Source organism: Pongo abelii, chromosome 6 (assembly GCF_028885655.2).
Source record: "Pongo abelii isolate AG06213 chromosome 6, NHGRI_mPonAbe1-v2.0_pri, whole genome shotgun sequence".
NCBI lineage: Eukaryota > Metazoa > Chordata > Mammalia > Primates > Hominidae > Pongo > Pongo abelii.
In genome coordinates, this window is record NC_071991.2 from 82,997,557 (window position 1) to 83,017,267 (window position 19,711).

Genomic DNA, 19,711 nt, shown 5'->3' on the forward strand with positions numbered 1-19,711 from the left:
ATGTACAGATGGGTTTTTGGTGTGGATGTCCTTTCTGTTAGTTTTCCTTCTAACAGACAGGACCCTCAGCTGCAGGTCTGTTGGAGTACCCGGCCAGCCGTGTGAGGTGTCAGTCTGCCCCTGCTGGGGGGTGCCTCCCAGTTAGGCTGCTCGGGGGTCAGGGGGTCAGGGACCCACTTGAGGAGGCAGTCTGCCGGTTCTCAGATCTCCAGCTGCATGCTGGGAGAACCACTGCTCTCTTCAAAGCTGTCAGACAGGGATGTTTAAGTCTGCAGAGGTTACTGCTGTCTTTTTGTTTGTCTGTGCCCTGCCCCCAGAGGTGAAGCTTACAGAGGCAGGCAGGCCTCCTTGAGCTGTGGTGGGCTCCACCCAGTTCAAGCTTCCAGGCTGCTTTGTTTACCTAAGTGAGCCTGGGCAATGGCAGGCACCCCTCCCCCAGCCTCGCTGCCACCTTGCTGTTTGATCTCAGACTGCTGTGCTAGCAATCAGCAAGACTCTGTGGGCGTAGGAGCCTCTGAGCCAGGTGCGGGCTATAATCTCCTGGTGCACCGTTTCCTAAGCCCGTCGGAAAAGCACAGTATTCGGGTGGGAGTGGCCCGATTTTCCAGGTGCCGTCTGTCACCCCTGGAAAGGGAACTCCCTGACCCCTTGTGCTTCCCGAATGAGGCAATGCCTTGCCCCTGCTTTGGCTGGCGCAGGGTGCGCTCACCCACTGACCTGCGCCCACTGTCTGGCATTCCCTAGTGAGATGAACACGGTTCCTCAGATGGAAATGCAGAAATCACCCGTTTTCTGCGTCGCTCATGCTGGGAGCTGTAGACCAGAGCTGTTCCTATTCTGCCATCTTGGCTCCTCCCCCAGTTTTGCTTCTTTATAAACTAATATTTTAGCTTCAAATGCCAATGCACATCTCTCTTCAACAATCACTGAGTAATTAATCTTTCAACAATATTGAAAAGTCAATATTATATGTTTGATCCAGGACAGAGAGCTTTGGAGTGTAAGGAGTGTATATGTGACAGTGCTGCCCCAAAGGAACTCACCAACTCTTTCAGTTTAGGCAAAATTCTAGTTCAAAGGGCCTGAGTACTTGCATTTCATCCATCTTAGCTGAGATTCTGTGCCAGGTGCTGTCAAGAATGCACAGCAGAACACACAGATGAAGTTCTGGGTCTCTCTTCTCTACAGACTCTCTTCTTCCCCTCAACTAATAGGCCAGCAAGAGTGATTAGTTCATTTGGATGCAGTTTAAAATTATAATTCAAGTACTTGTAGGTACAGCCTGGCCCACACTGTCCACTTCTCAAAATGTTGGTCACTTGTTATTGAATAACATTTGCTGCTTTACTTGCGTGTTTCCTGCTTGAAGACGTCTACGTTTGCAGCTCCTCCTCTGCCTCTTGTGCCTCTTTCTCCCTCCCTTTTATAGGCCAAACATGCTACCCTTTCTGATCCTCAAACATGCTCTTCCCTCAGCCTCCTCACTCAACTCCTACTCATCCTGTCTCCATTTGAATGTCTTCCTCGTGGGAGTCTTTCTTGAACCCTACCCCAGCATTTTCCTTTGGAATACTCACCAATATGTAATGAAATGTTTGTCTTACATCTATTTATTCTGCTAGATTTCAGCTCCTTGAGGGCACACGTCACTGTCCTGTCCACTAAAGCATTCTTAATGCCCAGCCAGTGCCTGGTGGAGGAAGACACTCCAGGACAACATGACCCTGGAACTCACTCAGTCCCCCAGATGACAAGTTGCATCAGAGTGTATCTTCTGACAAGAGTGATGGCTTCCCAATTAAAGGAGTTACAATGTCCAAAGGTCCCGGTAGCTCCCTAGGTGGCAAGATGTTCTCATATTTGCTCTAGAAAACTGTCCCTCCAGCACAGTATCCTGATCCTGTCTCATCTTTCATGGAAACAATGGCAAGGGGATGGGGGAGTAGTGCCTTTTTAAATTTTTTTACTGTCCCATGCTTTTAAGTTTTCTGCCTCCTAAAGAAATCTTGGTTTTACGTTATATTCTGATGACTCCCACATTGACATCTATAGCTCTGACCTCTTCTCTGAACTTGACTTGCATGCAGCTACCCTCTTCTACACGTCCAACAATTTATCTCCAAGTATCTCAAACTTCCCTGTCCAAAACTGTTTTCTTGATCTTGTTCACAAACCCAGTCTTCCCAAAGACGACTTCTTCCTCCAGAAAGTCTTTAAGCACACTCTTTTCTCAAATATCAATCATTTTGTTTCTACCTTCAACATATGTCGAGCGTCTGACCACCCCTCACCATATCCCACAATGCTACTGCAATCCTAGCCTCACATGGTTTACCGAATTTGTTTACTACCTTGTTTCCTTTGCTTTTTGTCCCTCTCTAGCCCTTTCTCAAATATACAGAGTGGTTTTGGTAAACCCTAAGTCACAAATCAGGTCATCACTTGGTTCACAGCCCTTCAAATGCTTCCATCTGAAGGTGAAATCCAAAATCCTTCCCTGTATGTGTCCCCTCCTGCCACGTCCTCTCTGCTTTTACTTTCTTCTGCTTACTATGACATCCACACTGCCTTCCTCACTGTTCTCTGACAGCGGCCTCCACCCTGGGGCCTTTGTACTTGACATTCTCTCAGCCTGCAACACTCACTCAGACATCTGCATGGCAAGCCTCTTCCCTTCCTCCCAAGGGAGGCCTTCTGTCACCATCCTTGTTAAAGTTACACTACCATCGTGACCACCACTACTCCCTATCGATTTTTCTCCACAACATCTCTCCTTGGGAAGGATAAGTTTCATGGAAAGGATAGCATTTTGCGTGGGTGCTTAAAGGTGGGATTGTGATTAGGAAAGCAGGGATAACAGAAGTAAGGGAAGGCAGATAGCCGGTAGCCAACAAAAATGGTCTCCCAGTGGTTACCTGATGGTGTCACTACACTTTAGTGTAGGTTCTAGTACTGAGTGGTGTCAAAATGGAAACCCTGACTGCAAAGTCTTTTCTTTTTGGGTGAAGATTAGCATGCTTGTTATTTGGTGTAGCTGGATTAAAATGCCCACATTGTGGAAATGCCTTTTCTTTAAAGCAGAAATCCTTTTGGTACCTAGGATTGGGAAGGAACAGAGTAAAACAAAAACTACTGATGAAGAAAATCCCTTTCCTGGATGGAAAGGCAAAGCTTGGTGTGAAAAAATACCTACAGGGCAAATTTGGAAATCCTCAGCAGGGCCAAGTCTTCTCAGTCTTGGGATCAAAAAGTGATGTCTAAATTAACTTATAAAAATGGTTCTTTATCAAAAACAGACCAAAAAGAGTTCTATATTAATCATATCAATAAAGTACTGAAATTCCAGAGGGATCCTTCTAATTGAAGGAGAATATTTAGCTGTGGTTTTGTTTTCATATTGAAAAAATGATCTAAGTATACTTAGCAATATTCAAAAAGGATATGTCAATCAAGAAAAGCACATCAAAGCAAATGAATTATTTTTCTCCATTCATTTTGAAACAGCTAACAGTTCTCTTGTATAAATCTGACAGTTTTGTCCTTGTGAGAGCTGTGCTGCTTAAACTTTTTCATGGCCTTTACAAATCTGTGGATGATAGGAATTGAGCAAATATTTTCCACAGTAAGAAAAAATCTGTAGAAAGCTGCACCAGTCTTAACATTTACAAAGATTACACCAGACTATTAATAATTCTCTTGTCATTAATCATTGTCAGAAGCTAAATATCATTTTGTTAACCACTAATCCGAATCAAAATTATTCCAAAGAGAAATATATATATATTTTATATATATATATACATGTATATATGGAAATCCCCCCCCACCCTGTACTTCTATGTGCTTTGAGCACAACTTGTATTCATCAATTCATCTTCAGATCCATTTTTTTATTACAAAAGACAACTATGCTTACAAGGTGAATTGAATTACAAGCCTTTTACTACTTTTCGGTGAGTTAAGAAAAAGCTATTTAATCTAACAAAGTTTCACTTTAGCACTCAGCTAAATAGAAATTTCGAAAAGAAATTTTATTTAAAGATATGATAAAATACCATATGGCCCTGGTTTCAAGAGAAATTCATTTAATAAGTTGTGTAAATGAGTTTATTAGTTAAAGTGAACTTACAAGATCTCTGTTGGTTTTATAAACCAAAGCAAACTAGTTCATTTGAATTGCTATGTGCCCCCCTAGCATTTTTAAATGCAAGACAATGTATTTGTAGAAATAATCATTCTTTCTCAGGGAATGCTAATTTACCATGCTCCCATGGTAAATTCTACAGGAAACTTTCATGGAAAATGTCAAAGTTAAGGAAAGTTTAGACTCAAAAATAATAAATTTTTGGTAATGATAGTTTTTGCAACATGTATAATTCCATTTACATTCTCAGCTTTTCAATTCTATTTATCTTAAAATTAGTTTCATAAAATGTTACATGGTTATAATTTAATATTACTGTATAAAGTATTTGAGAAATGTCTGGTAACTCTCTTGTGATGAGGTAATTTCATGACTCAAATCTGCTACTGTTTTGATGCTAGCTAGCACTTACTAAGCTACCTTTTAATGCAAAAAAAAAAAAAGAAAAACAAAACCAAAAACCAAAGAAACCTTTTTCAAAAAGCATTAAAAAGATCCACCATTTCATTTTGAAGATGCAGAAAGCAACATAAGGGTAGGTTAAAAGGTCTGTCAGATTGCATGGTGGAGTCTCTAACAAGATAGATAAGTAATTCTTTTGTATCAATTCCTATTACCTTGAAAACACTGGGCTCTCCCAGGCAGGTAATTCCTGTTCATATTATCTAGGGCCAACTAAAGAAGAAATTGAAGGAAACCAACTATAAAATCCATGTAGAAGAGAAAAATAAGCAGCTCTTCATCAACTGAAAATTAAAAGATTGATTAGCTCTTTATGTGCCCAGCTAAATATGCCATTTTAAACTCAAGGACCAAGCTTATCTCATGTTTGTTTTCTTCAAGTGGCTGCATATAAATAATGGCTACAGGCAGAATCTACTTCACAAGTGTATAATCTAGCCACAACCAAATCATAATGGCACCAAACTCATACCTTTTTACAAGAGGAAAGTTTTAAATTGACAGTAAATGAACTGTGACGTGAGAGGATGAAAAGAAAACACTCAGCATACAGACACACACAAACATATTCTGAAAGTGCTTCACATTACACTGTGCATTTACAGACATCGCAGGGACTGATGGACACAGAGTAGCAATTGTTTCCTTATCACCTCCATGCTTGATCACATGCCATCCTGTGCCATCCATTATATCACCTTAGGTCCCAGAAGACTCACAAGACCCAAGGCCTGTTTCTCACATGATTCCTTAGGATTCCGTGAGCTGCTGATGTTACAGGTCATGCATGGCAATCATTGGACCAATGCCACACAAGCTTAGATGTCCTCCACTCTCCAGTCAGAAAGAACACACACAAAATTCCTTATCAGACAGTTGGCAAGAGTACATGGAAAATGGATTTTCATGTCACATACATTAGGAGAAGATCCCTGCCTTCAGGGCAAAGTTTAGAGGAACAGCACATACTTACTGAAGACTAAGTGGATTCCAGAGTTGATCATTGGCTAGACTGATACTATTTTACATTTGTGTTACAAAAGGTGGATATTTAAGAAGAGTGAACATATGACCGTACATTTATGAGTGACTAGCAGACAACTGTTTCCTGAGTCACTCAACCTGGGTTTTACTGTCCTAAGACAAAATCTGAATTTAAAGAGACCAAAACTTTCAACAAAAAACCCACATATTTTTATAAAGAAAGATAAAGTCTCATAATCATGATTCTGTATGCTACTCAGGCATTGAAAAGGTACAGTCAATGAAATTACTTTTCACCATTGGTTTCAGGATACAAAACAATTAAAATTAGAACACGCTAAAAGCTGCACTATAGTTCATGACATCTGCATGCCACACAAAAAATCAAAATGTAGTATCACATAGGCTGATCATACTAGAGTATATTTATTAAATTCATCATTTATGATCACTTTGTTATAACTAAATTAACCCTGACATAAACTTTGACATTTTAAAAACAGAGAACATACTGATTTTTCAACTATTTTACTTACATGTGTTTTTTAATTCTCATGCAGTGCTCATAATTAGGAGATACTACATATTCACCCTCACATTATGCTTATTAAGAACCAAGCTCAGAGGGTAGAAAAATGCCAACTTCATTTTCCATAAACTTCCCATACATATATTAAGCCACTGTTCTTCTAATTATATACTTATGGTACATTCTTCCGTAAAATGTATAACTGTAGTCACATTCTTCCGTAAAATGTATAACTGTAGTCACATAACCATTGTTATGACAAGGCAACAATATCATTTCAGATTACAACAAATGAGACCAAAAGTTGAAGAGACCACAGCATATAAAAGTCATGAGAACACCATACACATTTCAATATGTTCCACTTTCCAGTCAAAAAAAAACATGCACAAAGTTTTCTTAGCAGATAGTTGTCAGAAGTGCATTAAAAAACTGGCTTTCAGGTCATATATGTTGAGTGAGGATCAATGCCATTGAGGAAAAAGAGCTGTGTTCATTATCTTTTAGGTCTGTCTATATCATCTATAGCTGCTAGAAGTTTTTGTCTTGCTTTCTTATTGATATGGGATCCCAGGCAAACATTCACCAGATTGGTCAGCTGCTTCGTTGAATATTCCTGCTCAAAGAAGAAAGGTCCAAATTTAGTACCCTAAAAGGAATGCATCTGATCAGTGCAACGAAAGAACAGGTGGATATTCAGGTGCAATGGATAGTTACTGAGCATTATAAATCAGTGAAAAACAGTGGAAATTACAGTTGGGACATGGAAGGCAGTTTGTTTACTGAGCTGTAATAGGAGGGAATAAGAATACTATAGTACACATTTGAAACAGTAAGCACTAGAATCTGTTTTAATATGGCAAAGCAATCTGACATGCGTATGCTTCTTACCGCTTTGATGATCACACACTTTACACTTGTTTCTGTAATAGTCTTTGTTATTGAGTCATCAAAATATACTGACATTTCAAATTTTTTAAATGCTACTGATGAAGTATTTTTCTGGCCCTCTACATTTTGTAAACACTTTAGTTAAAAAAAAAAAATCTCCAACAACAGAACAACAACTCTTCTAAGATACAACAAATGAATAAGGTAACAAGGATCACAAAGTCAGGGAGCTGCACATAAAATTAAGACTACAAGTATCTTTTGCAATCCAAATCCATCTGGTTCCTGAATTTTAGATACGGAATTGGTAGGATGAGAATAAACAGGGATTCATCAGAAATTTCTGCAGACTGACTTGGTACTGGAGGTTGAATAGCAAGAGTTCAGATAGGGAAAGACAGCTGTGTACTATTATCTAATAAGAAAAGAAAATGTGTCTTTATTGAAGGTAACCACTAAATATAGTACAATTTCAAAATAGGAGAAAGAATTGATTTTAAAAACTTGGCAAACTGCTCAGCTTGTGTATCTGATCTCTGAGAGCACTTGTCCCCACCTGGTAAGTAATCTCATTTAACCACTCAGCACTCAGTGAGGATCCATTGTCAGTGATCACTGGACTCATCATTGTGGGAAGTTTCCGTCAAAGACAGAAAAGAGTCCCTGCTGCTGCTGGGGAAATGTCACTGAATTACAAATATCAATCAGTTAAAGTTCTTTCAAAGTACTAAGCTAAAAAAAAAAATCAGTCCACTATATTAAAAGAGGAAATCCAAAAAATGGGCATCATTCTTGCATCAAATAACGTATATTTAGAGCTGTGCCTTTCCTCCTCGGCTACTTTGTACTCTTTCCCAAAACCCTTTCCTCAGTACCAACCCAGAAGTGTTTACAGCTTACTTTACTAAATGGATTCTAGCAATATTAAGCAGTCTATCTGCATCTAGGTTTAACATTTTGGTTATCAAATGTCCGTGGAGCTAAACGTGGTGAAGTTTTTCTCAATCTGGCTTTCCTGGCCAAACTCATTAAAAATAACACATACATTCCTACTTTGCTTCTAAAGATCCGACACTGACTAAGAGTGGGGACGTTCACACAAGATTCACACCAATGTGAATGTTCTAGGCTAATGCATTTTATCTCTTTACAGTGTTAAGGCCAGAAAGGATGAGTCTGAGCAGGTATATACAAATAATTCTTTATTTTCTTACCCAAATACTTGACTTAGCTTTTACCCATGACATTCATAGGTTAAGAAAATGTAAATCCTAGAGTTATTAAAGCAATGAGGATGTGGTGATGATTTTAACACATGCCATATACAGAAAAGCTTCCCATACCAACCTCACTGAGTTGAACTGTGTCAAAAATTCGGCGTCCTACGTAACAATAGTATTTTTCTTTATCTATATAGTCATACAAAAGAAAGATAATCAAATCTATATTAAAGGTAAAATCTAATGTAAGATGCAAGTTAAGTTTAGCCATTTAAATATTAATGTCTTCAATCATCACTAATACGTGTCAGTGTGTAGGATGTTACCATTTCATCGTTGAGGAGTACAAGAAGGTTTGTATGAGAAGGTTTAAGTTACATAATCGATTATGGCTTATGAATCATTTCATTGTTTCTGTATTCAATCTGTCTCAGTATTTATCAACTTCAGCCTTTTCCTATAACACAGTTGCAGGAAAAACACAGCTAATGTCTTGGCTTTGGCTGTATTTCTAGATCATTACAGTAACAGTTCACAAAGGGCTGAAAAAGATTTGATGAGTCAAAGGGCACTGCTTAGATACAGTGCCCTTAGTCTGAATATGGCAAAGAATTGACCTAAGTAGTTTGTATTAAAAAAGCAAATGTTTCTTTATATTTCACTCTCATGATTTTGAGTTAAATAACACACCCAACAAGAACAGCACAAAGAAAAAGGAATAAAAACTTAATTAACTATTTTCCAGCTCTCACCCTGTGCTCTTTGATCCAGCGTTCCATGTCATTCTCAGTTAAGTAATAAGCTTTAATATAAGTTTCCACAAATTCTTTATCAGGAATGGGTCTAATATCTGTTAGTTTTTCAAGTTTCATTAAAAACTGTTGAAAATCCAATTGCATCAGGGCACGACCCTCATTACTGCACTTCTTGACATTGGCATATCTAAGATGCAAAACAATAAAAAAAATACATTATAGGATAATTAGAAACAAAAAACTGTCAGGTATTTGAAGTTTTCTCTAACCTATATTTGGACAGATTCCCCAGAAACGAGAGGGTTATAGGAAATAGAGAACATAAGCCTTGAGTCAGAAAGACTGGGTTGTGTTTGTGCCCTGTCATTTTACCTATGCGGGCCTCAGTTTTCTCATTTGCAAAGAGATCCAATGAGTTCAAGGCTCTTTGTTGTGCTACAGACCACGGATCTCTGTATTCAATCAACATAATTGTCTGTAAGAAAGTTAAACTGGTATTCCAGTTAATCTGGCTGCCAAGAGTTACTTTATAAAACTAAGCTTTGAATACTTCAAAGTAATCCTAGTTTTATAAAACTGTTCAATATTCAATGTAATGCAAAAGAAACAAATGAATTCTCCCACAAACATTCTGAAAACATAAAGAAATGTGTAAGCATGTAAGCATAGAAAGTATATACATATTTTTCATGATAAAAAGTTTATAGACCTATTCTGACATTCTACACTACTGAAACAGTGTGTTTTAAGGTGGACTAGTAATAAAGACAAATATACTAACCCTAACAATACAACACTTTATTACTCATTAAGTCAATGTTTCATTTCTTCAATCAATCATACAGAATATGGAAAATCCAACTGTGGGAATGAGGTACTTAACCTTAAGGAAAGTTGCAAGAAAATAAAAGCTTATTTTATTTAAAGTGACCAAGCTTTTTTTTTTTTTTTTAAAAAAAGAGTATTTTATACAGAAGTATTACATATATTATTCACATTTCTACTTAATTAAACAAATTTATTTAAAATACTCTTCATTCGTGATTTTTGACACAGCCTTTTTATAATTTATAGCACTGCTGGTTTCAATACAGAATGCCACGACTGTTGTCAGCTTGTCACTGTCATCTTCCCACTTTCTAATACATTCTTTTGTATGACAAATGAGAACAAAAGAAAAATCAGACAAATGATAGTGTGAAAATTCAACTGATGTGCAATTCTAGAGCACTGTACAGGGTCTTTGAAATAGCTGTTTGCTTCTCAGGGATATTTCAGATGTATTACTGATCCTTATTTGTATCCTAGATGTTATGGGCAGAGTAAGCATGGTCTCTGAGTAAGTGGGAAAATTACTATTAATAGATCCATAACTTCAACACATTAAAGATTTATAGAGTTTACAATGATATGATGGTGATTATTATTAATGATGATATAAGGGTTATGAGGGCTGATTTTACCATCAGAAATCAGGAGTACAACCAGGCACGGTGGCTCACGCCTGTAATCCCAGTACTTTGGGAGGCTGAGGTGGGTGGATTAACTTGAGGCCAGGAGATCAAGAACAGCTTGGCCAACATGGTGAAACCCCATCTCTACTAAAAATACAAAAAGTTAGCGGGCATGGTGGCACACACCTGTAGTTTCAGCTGCTCAGGAGGCTGAGGCACAAGAATTGCTTGAGCCCAGGAGGCGGAGGCTGCAGTGAGCCCAGATTGCACCACTGCACTCCAGCCTGGGCAACAAAACAAGACTCTCTCAAATAAAACAAAAAAAAGAAGAAAAGAAAAAAAGAAATCAGGGGTACATACGCCTTTAAAAACTGTGTGAACTTAGATAAGTTACCTAACCTCTTTAAGCCTCGGTTTTCTGAGACTAGGTTTTCTCATTGATAAAATAGAATCATACTACCTACCAAAGAGAGTTTATTTCAGGTTTGGCGATATAATCCTGTGAAATGTTTGGTTCAGTAAATAACACATAGTTAATGCTCAAAAAATGTTAGGTATAACAATCATCATCATAATTTTATTATTAAGTAATGTTAGTTTAACTTTCAGATAACCATTAGATTCTGCATTCCTCAGTCATCTACTAGCTGGTTCTATGCCACTAGCAACAAAAGAAAGCAGAGACAGAGACAGACACAGGGGGGTCTAAGGTTTCTTCTCTAATTATATCCCAAACTTGTCTGCTAGTTATTATTTCTACTTATTCTCTCCAACCATTAATACCGTATGTTATTCATATATTACAATTTGTCATTAAAGAAACAATGCTTTCATGAAAAACTTACCCTTCTACGATAGTTCGATTAGCCAATCGTATACAATGTTCCCAAAGTATATTAGACACAGGCAAGGGTATGCGAACTCTCTTAGAAACTTCATTTAGCCTCCTGTTAAACTGCTCAAATTCCTAAGAAGACAAATAGTAGCCGTTTGTGAATATCATTAAAATGCCACAATGCTTTCCCATAAAAATGGTTTAAATAAAAAAGATTTAGAAAGACTCAGAATCAAACCAAGTAAAATCAAAAAAGATAATGCCAAAGATAATTTGGACTTAGTATGAAGGCCTTAAAAACATATATGCACTAGTTTGAATAGATTATGTTATAGTACAGAGTACACTACATTTTATCGCAAAAGGAGTAAGTGTCATTAACTGATTAAACAATGTTAACAATGTCCAATGTCTCAAAATTTTCTATGGTTGTCAGTACGGATTAATAGAGCTGAACGACCTAATTTGGCTTTAAAAATATCTTCAAGAAACCCAGTTTTAAAAACATGGTTTGACATGCGTTCAGTTCAGAACTATTTGTGATTTGTATCTATACTCTTCAGAGTGCAATCTAATAAATTATCATTTTTCCTAAACACTTTTTAAAAGTAAATAATTATATGGGTTGTGGATGCCTTATCTAAAATGCTTGGGGCCAGAAGCATTTTTGGACTCTAGATTTTTTCCAGTTTTGGAATATTTGCATTATACCTACTGGTTGAGAATCCCAAATCTGAAAATCTCAAACCAGAATTCTGAAATGCTCCATAATGTACCAGTTCCTTTGAGTGTCATGCTGGCACTCAAGAAGTTTTAGATTCTGGATTATTTCAAATATTGGATTTTTGAATTTGGGATGTTCAACCTGTATACCAAATGATTAAAAAATCATACTCTAGCTGCAAATTTTTAGTACAACGGAAACAATAAAATATAGTTTCTATTACCTATAGAAAAACTGAATATTTTTATTGTCTTTCATGACATGATCATACTAAAAATATAAATACATATACCTGATTTAGACAACTCCAATAATTAGACGGAAACAGCAGAAGGTTTAGCCTTCAATGGATGTGTTTTTGGTCTCTTTGGACTATTACTATTTAAATATACTCGTTTACAGAAGTAAATGCTGTTGACTGTTCCCTGGCAATATATTTCAAATATAAGAAGACTTAAAATGACATTTTTCTTTAGTTACCTGAATAGAGAAGCTACACAATGTTTAACAAGACTGACATGTGTTCAACTTTTCTAATAACACACAGGAGAAAAAAAAATCTAATCTGATCACCACTCAGGCTATCATATAATGACAACTGTGTTATCCTCTGCTCTTTTGCTACTTCCTAAATCACAATTTTTCTTGCTATTTTTAACAATTCATTGCTTTTAATTATTAAAAAGAAATGGATTGTCAATTCACAAAATTTACCTTTGAAAATCAAAACTATATAAATAATTGCTCTTTATCTGTTGTTTCATTTCATGGATCTAGGAGAGTAGTAGTATTTGTTACTGTATTTATTTATGCATTTCTTAAACTGCTTTGGATTTCAAGATTCATAATTCAATATTTTTCATCAATATTTTATTTAAAAGATAAAGCTATATGTATAAAATGCTTTCTGTACAAAATAACATTCTACTTATTGCTAAATTAAATGCTCAAAAATACTTGTTATAAAATGAATCATACAAACATTTCATTTTGCTTATGATTCTTTTGGGGCAACATAAGCAGACTGTTTAGATTTAGATGCTTAGACTTAAAAAAGTAATAGAAAGAACAAAACTTATCACAGATAATTAACCTTTATGCTTAAAGAAGGCCTTAAGCTGCTAAAAATTGGGCTCAGGTTAATAATCTGAGTAACACGAGTTCTTTCTTATAACTGGAATAACAAATAACTGAAACAAGCAGCCTCCTCATAGCATGTGTATTTGTTGAGCACAGAAGTCTTTTTTTCTTGCACCCCTATAAGGATCATGGTTAGTATGTTCTATGGTCTGAATGTTGTATCCTCCTTAAATTCATATGTTGAAATCCTAATCCCAGGGTAATGGTGTTGGGAGGTGGGGCTTTTTAAAAGTGATTAGGTCATGAGGGCCAAGCTCTCACCAAGGGAATTAACACACTTATAAAAGAGCCCCAGAGAGCTGCCTTGCCTTTTTTACCATGTTAGGGTACAGCAAGGTGACATCTGTGAGAAATCAAACCTTCACTAGACACCAAATCTGCCTGAGCCTTGATCTTGATCTTGAACTTCTCAGCCTCCAGAACTGTGAGAAATAACTGCTCTGCTTATAAGCCACCTAGTCTGTGGAACTTTGTTGTAGTATCCTAAAGGACTAAGACAGCATGTCATAAAAAATAGAACCATTTTTTCAAAAACAGAATTGTTAAAAAAAAAAAAAAAAGGTATCATTATTTATAAATTACATTCATCTTTTACATTACAAATGAAAATACGCAACTGAAATCTCCGGGGTGCTCTAGAAACCAAGTTATTTCTTTGATTATCTTTCAAGGTCAATGGTCTCTGAATTCCAGAGTGGCAAATATAGAGCACCCTTGGTGTCATTCCCCGCTAAGATCTCTATGGAAACTCCTAGCAATTGCTTACTGATGTTGGCACAATTAGTCCCGGAGTCTGGAAACAGCCTCACAGTCTTCAACCTAGGCCTCCAAAGGGGACTATAAATTGCTGAGAGTTGGGTGACTGAAGGAACTCCATTACCATCTCCATTTTAAATCTATGGCTCTGTTCATTGGTTCTCAGCTGTCCTAGGCTCTTATTTATTGACTTGGTCTAAGCAGGTAAGAATGATTGTGTAAATGAGATTGAAATAAGGAGGTTAAGAAGGGACAATTTTCTTTTCATTTACAAAAATGAAAACAAATTTTTCCTGAAAGTTACTTTCATTTTCTCAGATGCTCTTTCCACACCTTATTTCCTTACTTTCCTCAGCCCTCATCTCCAGTCTCACCTTATCAGGGTCCTTCTCTGAGCATGACAAATACATGGTCTTCCTCTTCCACCCACATCCTGTCATTCTCTCTCTCTTCAGATGATTTTGGGTTTTTTTTTCACAGCATTATTCATCATCTGACATTATATCTCAATTTATCTGTTTACTGCTATCTCTGCCCTGGCATGTAAATTCCTTGAGGGCACATAAGTTCCTGAATTCACAGCTATACTGCCAGCACTTCTATCAGCGTGTGACACATGTCAGGTGATCTACAGAGATCTATTCATGCATCAATGAAAAAAAACCACAATTCTTTCCAGGAGACGTATAAACACAGGTCATTGGCTCCAAAGAGGTGTTTGTATGACACACTGCAAAAGTAGTGTGATTTTTACCCCGAATAATCAGAGGCATGGTCTCTTGCTAATGAATATTATGCTAAACTACAGAAATAATTTCTAATTAAACAGAAATATCTTCGTATCATTATAGTGATGGCTACTGAGATTACATAATATGAAACTCAGCCACGACATACAACAACTCAAAATGGGAAATTAGTGAACAAAGCTAAAAAAATCTATGACGTATTCTTAGAGCTAATAGAAGACAAATTCAGAAAGTAAGCCTATTTCAATTCAGGGGCTTTAATACCACAATGCTAGAAATGTAATAACTATAATCTTACTATTTTAGGCCACTGCAATAAAGGAACACTTCTCTTAGTAGATTGATCTTTAGCAAAGGTGCTTCCCAGAACACTTGCCTTTAATAGTGCATCTACATATATATTGTGCTGTGACATAATTTCTTTTACATCCCATTTCACATTAGCCATGAGGAGCAGCATCTGTTCATAATCAAGGGCTTTACCAGCTACAATCCAGTATATTGGTTTGCGTAGTTCACTGGCGGTTGAGACTGTCTGAAATAAATTTCACAGAAATGAAAACAATTATTTTCTAAAAGTATCATATTGATAAACAATACTTGCCCCTGTTTCCAGTATATATCATATCTGAAAATAAAACATTATATATTTGGAGATTTAAATTATGAAAATAATTTGAATATTTGAGTGAAGGCAAATGCCTTCACTCAAAACATAATTTTGAGACATTCAATAAACTTGAAGCCATTGACACTGCAACTGTAAAAGAACTAGAGATCTTCATGGAGCCTAGCAATTACTTCTCAAATTCTTCCACTTCTGTCCATTTCCACTCCCACTACATGATGTCAGGATTCCACCATCTCTCCCCTGTAATACTGCAGCAGCCTTCAAATTAGTTTCCCTGTCTCTAGGACTGCCGTCTACAGTCCTTTCTCCACAATGCCCCCAGAAAACTCTAAAACACAAACCCAACCATGCCACTCACCTGTTTCAAACCCTCCAGGAGCTTCCATGCCCTCCAAATAAAGTCCAACTCCTGAAGCAGGGTGCTTTACATGCCGGTGGCTCCTGCTGATTGCCCCAGCCATCTTTCTCATCCCCAGACTTCCTCCCTACTCCAATGAGCTTTCCTCAGCTGTTTGCATGCACCATGCTCTTTCTCACCTGCAGGTCTTCACACATGCCATTCCCTTTGTCTAGAATCCATCCCTCATTCACCCTCTCTACCCTGCTGGTCCAGTTTAAACATTACTTCCTCTAGATAGCCTTTCTAGATGACCTTCTCCCACCCAGAGCCTCTCCCCTTCTCCAGTCTGGGTTAAACACCCTCATGGCACTTTCCCCTTACCACAGTACTTACCATGCTTTATTTTAACGGTTTTCACTGATGCTCTCTCTCTCTCACTAGTCTAAGAGTTACATGAGGTGCTCAATAGTATGTATGTAATGTAGGAATTCATGAGTGAATAAATGAATATTTTATCTGGCTCTCCTGGGGTTTCAAGACTGACTTCCAGTTAAAAAAACAAACAATCTAAATAATCTGTGACAGTCCTATTTTCCTCACAGTTGAAATGACATACAAGACCATGTCTGACCTGAGAATAGAACTGCTGAAGAAAGGGCTTTTTGACTGCAGGCATCACAGCATCCAGATGTGGCTGAAGGAACTCAAACTGTTCAGCCAAGAATACCCTAAAGGGAATAAACAACCCACTGTGTAAACAAATTGTGTAGGATTTAGAGCCTGTCATGCTTTCGTATAAGTATTTTTTAACATTTCTGAGCAAAACTTTAACAATAAAAATTACTTTCCACTTTAGTGGACGACCCTGTACTACCACTTGACATGTTCATTTATAATCTACACAATAAATAATGCTGAGTTTATGACTGAATGGAAGTTGAGGTGAAAGAAGAACAACTTCAAAGGAGCCAAGCAGCTTACAATGAGGTGTAGAGTCATGTGCTTCAAATGTAAGATGTGAGCCCAGAGTAGCAGGTTGAAAAAAGAACACAAGGGTATTTTTTTAAAGGATTTCTTTTAAAGATCTCATTCAGTTATATACAACAGACTCTTGAAATCTCAGATTCAATATCTGACACTTTTCAGAAGTAACCCCAACATTCCTAATAGGCAGCAGACTGTAACTTGGCTGAGTATCACAGATGAATGACTGACAGGTGCCAGAGGCTGGGTACAGGAATGGGAGTCAGTGGGCTGGTGAAGGAGCCTGGACTACTGCCTGCAGATGCACTGCATCCAGGCACTGTCTTTTTCTGCTTTTTCTTACTAATGCAAAAACTCTTACGTTATATTGGACTACATTTTATAGAAATGCCAAAGAAGTTATATGCATTAATTGTATTACTAACTTTGGGGATTTATAAAGCTCAGGAAGCATTCTTATTGATGTCAAGGGTCACCTATACTTAACACTAAATTGACAATGCAACTACAGCTTCCCCTAGGATCATAAGTCATCAATAGGAAAATATTAAGCATAGTATAATGCTTTTTAAAGTTGTACTTAAAACATGGATCATGTTGTTAAAGACTGAAAATTAAAAAATTTCCTTCTTTCCATTTCTATAACTGAAAAACCAACCATGCAGTTTAAAAAAATCAATTGGTAATCTGTGTTAGAATATACTTCTCAGAAACATATAAGTGATATTTAGAAGTGGCAGATGTATGCAGCTAACTAGAAGTCTAATTAAACAATGCTTCTTTTATAAACTTGCTTAAATATTTAATGGCAACGCAACTGTTTTGAACAACTTACAAGGATTCCGTGGCTACCACTCTTTCTGCCAACCCATACAACGTATCCCCAGATGTCAAAACCACTAGGTGACTGAGGTGTGGACTTGGCACCTTCTCTTTTCTTTCTTCTGCTGCTGTGAGTGTGGCAGTAGGATCAGCTGAAACTTCCTGAAAATACAATACATACACAACCTGGAATAACAAATCTAACAGTAATAAACCACGTGATTTTGAAAAAACTAGAATTAAAATACTCTTGGGGCATATGTTAATTACATTTAGGTTCAGTTCTTTTTATCCTGCTTTCATGTTTGTAACTATTGGAACCTTCTTTTTAATCCTAAGTGAGAATAAGCCTACATGATATCATCCAACTCTACATGCTGCCATCTGTGCATGACCTAAAGTCTGTCAACACAAGGACTCTTTATGAATTGACAGATGTTTCATAGTGACAACAGTGAGATGGCCCTCAAGAACTTGTAAATGAGAGAAATATGATTACCCCTTGAGAACCACACTGATAAATCCAAAATTATGGTTTGATTAACCATCTCACACCCAAATTTTAATGAAGGTTACCTTGGTATATAATCTCAAGAAGGCAGGACTAGAATGAAGTTATAAACTAGAACAGAGCCAACTGTATTGTATATGTCTGGGGACAGACTACTGATAAGAAGGAAGATGGTCAATGTGAACAAAGGAAAGGGATACCCAGGAAGCAGGGTGTGCCGGGCTCTTCAGCACTGTTCAGGAGAGAACCACTGATTCAGTTACACAGCCGTCTAGTCAACAGGAGTGATGCAGTCTAATTTGTGGTCGGGAAAACTTCATCAGACTTCAAATTTCTCAGTTTTACTTTCATCTGATGATATACTCACTAGAAATCTTCTCATTACTAATTTACCTTTCTAGGTATTCTGATGCCAGGCAAGGAATGCCTTGGATATGAGTTATGTACATTCTTGGACTTCATATAAACATATCCTATATTATAAACAAACAGGTTGGCAAAGGAAGAGTTTCAAAGATACACTTACTCAACTTCTCCTCAATACATAGCAAGGGACTCATTTTTTACTAAGCTCTTAGCAAACAGTTAAAAAAACAAAAACACATTTCAACTCACAGGCACACTGGCCACCTTTTTTTGCCAGGAGGGTGGGAATATCTTGAGATCATGGGTAAAGATGCACAAGGCTGGCTACTTGGAGTAGCTGACAGAGTACCAGAAGACTGCCAGCTCAAGAGTTACCAATCACTCCAAATATTTCAATATTTAACTTAATATAAACTTATTTTGGTGAATAAGTTTCCCTTTGTACAGCGAACATGAAAGAAGGCTGTTTAGAATACTGGCATCATCATAACAGTTATTTGAATAGTTGCTGCATTACACCTCAGAGAAAGAGACTTTTAATTATTGTTTTCTGGGGCACGAAGGAGAGAGGTCAAGGTAGTGACACTGCAGGAATCTTAACATCACTGATGACAGTATAAACCAGAGTCACTTCACTGTGAAGGCCATTAAGAACTTTTATAACCAAATATATTTCTAATAACAATGAGCTTGAATTACAAATGGTCATTATACTTTAAGTATAGAGTTTTGCAGTACTGACATGGCAATGAATTCCATTCATTACATTTTTAAAAAAATTCCATAAGATAAATTTACAACAAGAAAAAAAAATAGAATAAAAGCTATGTAAGGTAAGCAATAGCTCATAGTACAAAAATGCTAATATGTTTTTTAAAGTTAACCTGAATACAAGTTAACCCCTGCCCCCACTCAAAGTTTTAAAATGTTGATTGAATCATAGAATGACAGAGTTAGAAGAGACGCTAAACATTATATAATACAACCCCTGCAGTTTATGTACTACTTTCAGTATGGAAAACACTCCATGGTTATCTCTATTATGGAGTTTCAAGGTGAGAACATATGAGTAGGCAGATAGCAAAACTAAATGTTTAAATGCAAATAAAATAGCTTTAAAAAACCCCCAAAGAAAATTTAGCACCAAAATTGGATGTAAACGCATCTAATAGTGTACAAAATATAAAGCTAGATTACTTTTTAAAGCAACTTGATAGTAACAAATCTCCAATTATTTTCCATATGAATAAATGAGACATCAAATGCATATGTATAATTTACTCCTATAAATTTAGCAAAATGCAAATAAAAATTATAAAACTTTTCAAGTTAGAAAGTGGTGTAATTCTTTAGTTCTGTTTTTTTTTTTTTTTTTATTTCCTACCTTCTCCTAAAGACAGTGTCTCTTTTCAAT

At 36.8% G+C, this 19,711-nt stretch overlaps 1 protein-coding gene across 3 annotated transcripts in view; it reads right to left on the bottom strand.

The window, feature by feature from the left end:
* Positions 1-5,777: 5,777 nt before the first annotated feature.
* The window catches only part of VPS50 (VPS50 subunit of EARP/GARPII complex), a 127,877-nt gene continuing 113,943 nt past the window's right edge, over positions 5,778-19,711 (bottom strand). For all 3 annotated transcript variants that reach the window (XM_024249845.3, XM_054559478.2, XM_063726081.1), the window contains 6 exons: positions 17,434-17,582; positions 16,246-16,342; positions 15,020-15,178; positions 11,285-11,406; positions 8,983-9,172; positions 5,778-6,735 (listed from right to left, as the gene is read on the bottom strand). In XM_024249845.3, the coding sequence (XP_024105613.2) occupies positions 6,616-6,735; positions 8,983-9,172; positions 11,285-11,406; positions 15,020-15,178; positions 16,246-16,342; positions 17,434-17,582 (837 nt within the window). In that variant the 3' untranslated portion in view covers positions 5,778-6,615. The remainder of the gene's footprint in view (positions 6,736-8,982; positions 9,173-11,284; positions 11,407-15,019; positions 15,179-16,245; positions 16,343-17,433; positions 17,583-19,711) is intronic.